General features: G+C 43.4%; 4 protein-coding genes and 1 non-coding gene across 5 annotated transcripts; all 5 read right to left on the bottom strand.

Annotated features, from left to right (window-relative positions):
• Window positions 1–473: 473 nt before the first annotated feature.
• LOC138031593 (KRAB-A domain-containing protein 2-like) lies at window positions 474–1,703 on the bottom strand. The gene has a single exon (XM_068879262.1). It carries the CDS (start codon window positions 1,701–1,703, stop codon window positions 474–476), a length of 1,230 nt encoding a protein of 409 aa, XP_068735363.1.
• A 1,118-nt stretch (window positions 1,704–2,821) lies between these two features.
• Trnat-ugu (transfer RNA threonine (anticodon UGU)) lies at window positions 2,822–2,894 on the bottom strand. Its single transcript has one exon. It is a non-coding gene; the product is annotated as a tRNA-Thr (tRNA).
• Window positions 2,895–3,932: 1,038 nt separating this feature from the next.
• LOC138031592 (uncharacterized) lies at window positions 3,933–5,299 on the bottom strand. Its single transcript, XM_068879261.1, has 2 exons — window positions 5,164–5,299; window positions 3,933–4,903 (listed from the first exon to the last, which is right to left on the bottom strand). The coding sequence occupies exons 1-2, from the start codon at window positions 5,297–5,299 to the stop codon at window positions 3,933–3,935; spliced, it is 1,107 nt and encodes a 368-aa protein (XP_068735362.1).
• A 354-nt stretch (window positions 5,300–5,653) lies between these two features.
• Window positions 5,654–5,992, bottom strand: LOC138031591 (uncharacterized). Its single transcript, XM_068879260.1, has one exon. It carries the CDS (start codon window positions 5,990–5,992, stop codon window positions 5,654–5,656), a length of 339 nt encoding a protein of 112 aa, XP_068735361.1.
• Window positions 5,993–6,132: 140 nt separating this feature from the next.
• LOC138031590 (uncharacterized) lies at window positions 6,133–8,337 on the bottom strand. The gene has a single exon (XM_068879259.1). The coding sequence runs from the start codon at window positions 8,335–8,337 to the stop codon at window positions 6,133–6,135; it is 2,205 nt and encodes a 734-aa protein (XP_068735360.1).
• Window positions 8,338–9,127: the final 790 nt, after the last annotated feature.

Here is a 9,127-nt window from a genome sequence, read left to right as displayed (position 1 = left end):
GTATGAACGGTGACAGTTGTCAAAGGGGAATCAGCCATTTTAACTCTCAGAGTTTGCTGTAGATTAATAAAACATATATTCTACTATTCATTTGTATTTGTGTTTATTCTTGTTTTCATACATAATTGCAAAAGTGCATGCAAATATTATTGATAAATATTTATGTGTATCTGTTCTAAATACATCGGGAAATTACTGATTAATTGCCATTTTGCAAGCACGCGAAAATGTAATATGTTTGGAGTAATCCAATGCTATTCCTGTGTTTTGACTCTTGTGAAGTCGGCTCGGAGAAATTTGGGTGTCTATAACTCCAAATTCAGTAACCACTTGGGCATAACCATTCGCAGGCTCTATTGATATTATTTTTCCTAGCAATGTATTGGGGTGCAAGGGTGTCTTATCGACCTTATCAATTTTTATTTTTACATAATCATTGACATGAAATTTGGCTACTTTAGGTCTGGATTGCTTCATTTTTTGTTGTACTGTTCTTGCCTTTCTTTGATTTTTTTGCGTTTTTTGGAGCGAGAACTTTTAGTTTCTTTTGCTTGTTGCTGTTCGTTAGTTTGAATGTCATCTGTGCTGTTTTCATCTGTCAATGTTGGAGTTTGCTGGACATTCATTTCTACTGTTTCATCCTCACTGTCAAGCCTTTGTTGCTCATTGTTTGTCTCTTCTTCTTGTTCCCCTTTGTCAGTATCTGTTTCTTGTACACTTGCCCGCATTTCTTCTCTCCATGGCTTGATACCTAACACTAGTTCATATGGTGTTTGGGCAACAGCACGGTGCACTGTAATGTTTTTCTTGTAGGCTGCTTCTCCTAACACTGTACACCAGTTGTTGTAACTTTCTTTCTTCTCTGTAAGAATATTTCGAATGTTTTCCTTTATTGTTCTATTATTTCTCTCGACTAGTCCTTGGGTAGTAGGTGTGCGTGGAGCTCCATGCACTTGTTTTATGTTATTGCTCTGACAGAAGCTGGACATCTTTTGATTTTTAAATTCTTTTCCGTTGTCGGAATGCAACTTTTTGGGAAAACCCCACTGCCAAAATAGCTGGTTTAAACAACTTATAACTTGTTCTGTTTGCTTGGAAATTAATGGAAAAAGCCACGAGAATTTCGTGTGATGGTCCGTGATGTGTAAAATCCATTTATGTCCCTCGCTGCATGAACATAACCTTCTCATATCTATCAAGTCGATTTCCACGTGTGAAAGAAATTTATTTGCGATGATGGGGTGTACCACTGGTTTCTTCAGATGGTCTGCAACGGATTTTTGTTGTTCGTGAATGCTGCAAAGAGATACAAATAGTTTCACAACTATTTGGGGTATCTCAGCATAGTTAATGTTTATATAATTTTCAAGTTTGTCTCGTCCGCGGTGAGCGATGGCCGAATGACTGTGACACAAAATTTCATGGAGTTCTCTCTTTGGAACAACGTATTTTTGCTCCTTACTCACAATTTTGCCGTCTTCGTTTTTGAAGTTCCACTTCTTTCTCTTGATTGTATTTATTTCATCTTGTGTTAGTACATGTACTTCGGTTTCCTTGTTTTGAAGGCATTGGGTAGCTTTATCGTACAATTCATCGTCGATAAACAGGTTGACTTTGCTCTTGCTTGTTTTTCTCGAAGCCTTTAATTCGTCTAGTTTTTGGTAAAAAGTATCTTTGTTTACACATGGCGTTTGGGCTGCCATTTGCTTTTTTTTTTTGTGTTTACAATTCATTTTACAACCCCCCCAAAAAACCCGCCCCTATTTTTTAAACTACACCCCATAAATAAAAGCCCTTTTTAGACAGTTGATAAATAACCTAGGTAAAAAAAAATTACCTAGTTTAAATATTATGAACTAGGTGGAAAATTTTAACCTGGGTTTAAAAAAATTTGACCTGAAAAAAATTCCAAACTACAACATATATATATATACGTAAAGTAGGCTTGTATTTGCTGTACTAAGAGTGCTCTATACCATGCGGTAGGGCAATTACAAATGAATGAATAATCAGGACACGATCATACTTTTGCCTCTGGTTTTCATACAGGTCTGTTTCGTACAGGACGTTTAGTGCAGGACAAACTAAATGTCCTGTACGAAACAGACCTGTATGAAAACCAGAGGCAAAAGTATGATCGTGTCCTGATTATTCATTCATTTATATATATATATATATAGTCAGTTACGTAGATCCCTTGAGCCAACAACGTATCACCCCCAGGAGGATCCCAAATGGATGCACAGTCCAAGTTGAGGAGAAATTGAGAGAAAGTTATGGGAAACTCAACACTGGACAACTTCTGGGGAAAACTGTAATTGCCCTGAGCGGGATTTGAACCCACGTCCCCCTGATCACTAGTCGGGTGTGATGACCACTACACTATCAGGACAACCATGCTGGGAACATGGCTGATTTATCACTTAAGGTGTGGCATTTACGTGGGACTCCCTAATGGGCCAGTTTTTCTATGTGATAACGCTGGATCAACATGTGATTCACAGGCGGACAAGGGTAATTAATTTAAAGAGTCAGTTACGTAGATCCCTTGAGCCAACAACGTATCACCCCCAGGAGGATCGCAAATGGATGCACAGTCCAAGTTGAGGAGTACTGGCTCGTGACTACATCGTTGGATTTCCAGTTCTTCATTCTAAATATATAAATATATATATATATATATTTATATATTTAGAATGAAGAACTGGAAATCCAACGATGATATATTTATATATTTAGAATGAAGAACTGGAAATCCAACGATGTAGTCACGAGCCAGTACGAAATACTGACTGATCCATTTTGAATGAAAAAACACATATGCCGTGAGTGGGAATCGAACCCGCGTTCCCTGGATTACATGTCAGGTGTGCTAACCACTGCACCATCACGACAACCCTGCTGGAAACAGAGCAATCAGAGAGGTGATTTGTTAGCCGCGGGGCTCCCCGGCGTTTTATCATTCAGGAACAGGACTACATCGGATCATCCGAAGAAGATTCACAGGCTACCAGAAATACCAATTTATATTTAGAATGAAGAACTGGAAATCCAACGATGTAGTCACGAGCCAGTACGAAATACTGACTGATCCATTTTGAATGAAAAAACACATATGCCGTGAGTGGGAATCGAACCCGCATTCCCTGGATTACATCTTATATATATCCCGCTCCGGGCAAATTTTCTTTCAAACATTTACCCAGTTAAAAATATGATTATTTGGGGTGTGCATTGTTAGGGTTTCTCTCCTACACTCTCTATAATATAAAATTAGCCTGTATCCTTCGAGGATCCTTCCTTGTCATCCGCTAAGTTGACTTCGGTCGTGCATCATGAATTTGATCCTTAGTTGGGTTTTAAGTGGAGTTATAGGCGCCCCTACCTTGTCACTGAAGTGGCGAGGGCCAGGGAAACGATTAACGCATGACTTCTTAAAAAACCAGCAATTGTATTTAATGCAAAGGGTTGATAAATACCTAAAGAAAATACAAACAGAGTAAGTGAATTGTTACAACGAATCCGGCTAGTTAAACTTATAACGAGGACGGAAAAAACACTTACCAATTGCTGGATTAGGATGGAGAGCGAGTGAGACAATGAAAACGATTTTGATATATATACGAGATTAGTGACATGAATTTACATATGCTGGGAAAATTACTGTGTGCAATTTCAACACTAAACATAAGGCTAACACATTGAACAGAGACCGAAAACAAAGGGCAGAAAATAGGTGTTGATTACAGGCAAAACAAAGAAATAAAACCGTAACATCCTGGGGGGCTTGGCTGAATTTGCGACATTCAGAGACAAAGAAAGTCAATTAATCATTCCTTAAAGTTCTTGAACTTCTTGAAAAGACATAAAACTCCTTGGTTTAACCGCTCGAGACTGCGATGAGATTACGAACTATTCACAGTAAACAAATGCTAAGTTTCTTCTTCCAACAACACAAGTTTTGATATTGGTCTGACAAGCGTTGAACTCTTCGTCTTAACTTCAGCTACTCGGACACGTTGGTCGTCGCCGGGGAAGATCTTCAGAACTCGGCCAAGGAGCCATCTTCCACGAGGGCATTTTTCATCGACAATTAGAACGAGATCTTTAACCTTCAAACTTCCTTTCTCGCGAACCCATTTTTGGCGCTTTTGTAATGTTGGAAGATACTCTTTGATCCACTTTTTCCAGAAGCAGTCAGCGAGGAACTGGGCTCTTCTCCACTGTTTTCTTCCGTAAAGGTCTTCATGAACAAATAGACCAGGGGGGAGAGCAAGGTGTTTCCTTTCCAGCAGAAGGTGATTCGGGGTGAGTGGTTCGAGGTCGTTTGGATCATCGCTACAAGGGGTGAGCGGACGACTGTTGAGTATGATAACAACTTCTGCGAAAACCGTTCGCAAGGCTTCCAGTCCGATCAACGCGTTTGGGTTGCCAAGGATCGCTTTCATAATCTTTCGGACACTTCTAATTAACCTTTCCCAGACCCCATTCATGTGGCTCGCGGTTGGAGGTTGGAATTTCCACTGGGGCATAGGACACAGTGAGCAGTTAATCTCGTCCTTTAGCAGCCGTTTATTCAAGTCTTCCTGATCCCATTGGCGGATGCAATCGCGAATTTCTTTGTCCGCTCCCGCGAAGTTTGTAGCATTGTCACTCCAGATTTCCTTGGGGCATCCGCGGTTTGAGATGAATCTACGGAGACTTTGTATAAAGGCATCGGTCTCCTGCGAACTCACGTCTTCTATGTGAACGGCACGACTTGTAAAGCAGGTAAAAAGACAGCCATAGACCTTATCGGTACCTCGTCTACGCTTCACATGGAATGGTCCGAAGAAATCTACTCCTGTGTAGGTAAACGGTGGATCGTATGGGGTGAGGCGTTCTTTCGGCAGGTCGGCATCAGCTGTTTCATGAATGCTTCGTTTCGTTTACGACAAGCGATACATTTTCGCAGAACATGGTGTATGAGCGATCTAGCTTGAATAATCCAGAAATGTTGACGCATGGCGGAAAGTACGTGCTCATGCCCGGTGTGACCCAGGAGTTCATGGTAATAGCGTACAATTAAGGAAGAAATAGGATGTTCCTTCAGAAGTAGAACTGGATGAGCAGCCTCGAACGTAATAGGAGCGTGACGGATTCTTCCTCCCACGCGCAAGGTACCTTCTATGAGCACAGGAAGAAGATTGGCGAGCTTGCTCTGACATTTAACTGGACGTCCCTCGCTCAAGGAATCAATCTCTTCGGAAAACGCTAGGCGCTGTACCAACTGCACAATTTTCTTGGAGGAGCTGCGCATCTCTGACAGAGATATTCTTCCTTTCTCCCTGCTTTTGTTCTGGATATGGTTGATAAACCGTAATAACCAGGCGACAAGAGTTAACAGGCGCGGCCACAACGAACAACGGCGAAGAAGTTGATCCAATGATGATCCGCGGTCAATCATCATGACTGTACTTTGGACTTGAACCTCGTTGTCGTCTTCTGGGATGTTACCGATCCTTTTAGTCGGCCATTGGTCTTCAGGCTCTTGGAGGAAACTCGGGACAGAGAGCCAGCGGCAATTTGACTTTAGAGCGCGTAGGTCTAGTCCTCTGGACGCATCGTCTGCTGGGTTACGGTTAGGTTAGTATGTTGGCACATAACGCCATTGTTAAGGAGTGGAGGCTTCGCGGATTTCATTCACTCGATTTGCAACAAATGGCTTGAATCGCTTTTTCTCGTTTGTAATGTACTGCAAGATCGTCAAGGAGTCTGACCAGAATGTAACTCCATGAAGGGGTGTGTCGAGTTCTTCACGTAGAAGCAGGTGCAGGCGCGAAGCAACCACAGCCGCTTGAAATTCAAGGCGTGGAATAGACCATTGTCTCAGCGGAGAATTGCGGGTCTTTCCCATAACGAAGGCGCAATGAATCTTTCCTGTATCATCAACCAGCCTTAAGTAACCTACGGCAGCATAACCATGGTTCGACGCGTCTGAAAAATAGTGCATTTGGACGTCTCGAATTACCCGCAGAGAAAAGGACTTAAAACATCGTGGAATCTTGATATTTGCAACGAGGGGAAGAGACTCAATCCACTTATACCAACGTGTTAGTGAAGGTTCTGGTATAGGATCATCCCACTGGACAGCTATTCTCCAGAATTCTTGGAGGATGATCTTGACTGAGAGAATGAATGGGCCCAGAAATCCAAGAGAGAACTAACTGTTGAAAGAATACCACGTTTGGTGGGCGGCTTGTTTGTGGGAACGACCTTGAATTGAAAGGTATCTGAAGCTGCGCGCCCGACGGGAAGTTGGTTAAGGTCAAGATTGATAGATGGGTTCGCTCGTTTATCTTGAGGTAGGGCCTCTACAACTTGCCGGCTATTACTTGTGAACTTCGTTAGATGGAATCCACCTTCCCTCAATAGTTTTGTCAGCTGTTCTGCGAGCCAGATTGCTTGATCTGTCGTTGGCACAGATTTCAGAACGTCATCTACGTAGAAATTCCTGTATATTGTCTTGATAACCTCGGGGCTAAACCGGCCCTTATTGTCATCTGCTGTCTGTCGGAGTGCCCTGTTGGCACAGCAAGGCGATGAAGTCGCACCGAATATATGAACGAGCATCTTATATTCCTTAGGAGGTTGCCTAGGAGCAGCATCCCACCACAAGAATCTTAGAGCGTCTGCGTCATCGGGAAGAACCTTGACCTGATGGAACATTGCTTCAATATCAGCTGTGAAGGCGGTTTCATCTTCTCGAAAACGGGTGAGAACGCCTACCAGATTATTTGTGAGATCTGGGCCATGGTACAATCGATCATTCAAGGAGATGCCATTAAACCGGGCGGCAGCGTCAAATACTACGCGTACCTTGTTGGGCTTGTTAACGTTAAACACCGGGTGATGTGGCAAATACCAGGTGACCTTCGATCTCTTGGAGGCCTCTCGTTCACTGAGCTGAGTTGCATATCCCTTAGCAACGTAGTCGTCTATAACAGTTCGGTATTTTTCTTCTAGGCCAGGAACGCGATTAAATCGCATTTTCAGGGTTTGAAGACGGGATTCTGCTAGGGTTCTGTTGAATGGGAGGTAAGGTTCCTCTTGCCTCCAGGGTAGGCCCATCTGATAATGTTCATCAACCATAGAAATCGTGTTATCTATTATCTTCAGCACCTTCCGGTCCTCAACTGACATAGGGCCACAATCTTCTTTAACAGTTCCGCATGACTCAATTTGCCAGAATTCCTCCAATTGCCGATTAAGAGAGACATCTTCAGACGAAACATGATTTAGGTTGAACTGGCGCTTACTGCTTCCACTAACGCAGCCACCGAGGATACTCCAGCCAAGGCAGGATCGTATTGCAAACGGCTCATGTGGTTTCCCCTTTTTCACTTCCAACGGAATAAAGGCTTCCTGAAGGCTTTTTCCAATCAGGATAGAAACTTTCTTTCTTTCAATTTCAGGGAATGGTACATGACGCAAATGCGACAATTGCTCTAGCCTCTTGCGTGCAGTCACGTTCTTAAGAGGGATAGTAAGATCTCGAACAGCCCACGCGTTGTGGACGGTAACATGTTCAGTGTGTGAGTCGTCAACAGGAGCTATTTTGAAGTCAACCTTTACTCCTTTCTCTTGCCTGTCTCTTTGGCTCACTATGGAGAGAAGCAGCTGTCCTTCTTCTCCTTGAATACCAAGCTGCTGGACGAGGGATGGATCGATCATGGTAACGTCAGAGCCAGAGTCTATCAAGGCGTAAGTAGTCATATGTCTTCCATTATCGCCAATAATTCTGAGGGGGATAATCTGCAGGAAAATCTCGGAGGATTCAGCTACGGTTGCAGCAGTGCATGTGCTCGAAGTCGCGTCTTGAATACTCGGCAAGGGTGTTGTGATGGCTGGGATGACTGTGATTTCTGTGTTGCTCGTTTGATGATCAGCATTTCCTCGGGTAGGACTTGGTTGGTGAAGCAGCGTGTGGTGAGACTTTCCACATCCCGTTACTTTACACCGTACGGGTGATTTGCATGATTTAGCCAAATGCTCTGTAGAATTGATACAGTTGAAGCAAATCCGTTTTTTAAAAACTAGCTCTCTTCTTTCCTCAATGGGCTTAGATTTGAACATTTCACAACGATAGAGTGGGTGAAGCTCTGTACACAAGAGGTAGTTGCTGGGTTTGACGTCTTTAACTCTTGCAAATCTGCTGTCCTCCTTAATGCTGCTTGTGGTAAGAGTAGTTTGGTGACGCAGGTTCGTCTTGTCACGATCTTCATTTCGCCTGAGGGATTTCACCTCAGTCGAGGGGCTTGCTAAAAAACGGATGATTAGCCAAATCAGCTCGATCATTCAGGAACTCAACAACATCTTTGAATGTAGGCATAATTTGTCCTTGGCGTTCCAACTTTTTTAGATGTTCCCGAAACTTGTCTTGATGAAGCCATTTGGGCAAACTTAAAAACAATTACTCGAGACTGTCCGTGTTCATTTCTCCTAAACATCCCATAGACTCGAGTGTGTCATACATAACTTGGGCTAAGTCAGCATAGCGTTGGAGGCCCTCCTTATCTTGAGGGGCAATAGCAGGTCGTTTATTCAAGGTATCACGCTCTAACAATTTTGAATGGTTGACCAAAACGATTTTGCCGGACTTCCAATGACTTTGCTAGGCCTCCCGATACGGCCTCGTATCTCTGTACAGCTCTAAGAGCAGGGCCTTCGAGGAACTGCAACAGGCGAGCCATCTTGGTCTGTTCGTCCAAAGATTTCGATTCTACCATCTGGTGGAACCTCTGTCTGAATAGTGGGTATCTCTCAGGGGAACCATTAAACTTGAGCACCTGAAGTGGGGGGAGATCGTGGTTAGCACTCATTTTCTCCATTGTGGCAGTAATGGTCGAAAGAAAACATTCACTCGTTGGGTGAAGCGAGGGTGGAACGTGAGGTGGGTCCTCAATAAGTGGAGATGGAGTTTGAGCACCAGTGCTAGCATGGCAGAACACAGTGCTGTGACTAGTTGAGCCAACGGAACCCAAAGTTTGTGTAGCGTGGGTGTATACTGGACCAGGAGTGTAGAGGTGTGCTGGATCACATGAAGCGGTACGAGCCAAACCAGGACTACCAGGAACGCGAGAGGAGG

This window comes from Montipora capricornis, chromosome 14, assembly GCF_036669925.1.
Source record: "Montipora capricornis isolate CH-2021 chromosome 14, ASM3666992v2, whole genome shotgun sequence".
Lineage (NCBI taxonomy): Eukaryota > Metazoa > Cnidaria > Anthozoa > Scleractinia > Acroporidae > Montipora > Montipora capricornis.
Note: the sequence above shows the minus strand (reverse complement) of the source record. Positions and strands in the feature narration are given on the sequence as shown.

Coding starts and splice junctions, on each gene's coding strand:
- LOC138031593 (XM_068879262.1), bottom strand. CDS start 1,703: ATGGCAGCCCAAACGCCATGTGTAAACAAAGATACTTTTTACCAAAAA.
- LOC138031592 (XM_068879261.1), bottom strand. CDS start 5,299: ATGCGCAGCTCCTCCAAGAAAATTGTGCAGTTGGTACAGCGCCTAGCG. Junction 4,904..5,163: donor TCTTCCTGTGCTCATAGAAG/GTACCTTGCGCG, acceptor TTCATGAAACAG/CTGATGCCGACCTGCCGAAA.
- LOC138031591 (XM_068879260.1), bottom strand. CDS start 5,992: ATGCACTATTTTTCAGACGCGTCGAACCATGGTTATGCTGCCGTAGGT.
- LOC138031590 (XM_068879259.1), bottom strand. CDS start 8,337: ATGATCGAGCTGATTTGGCTAATCATCCGTTTTTTAGCAAGCCCCTCG.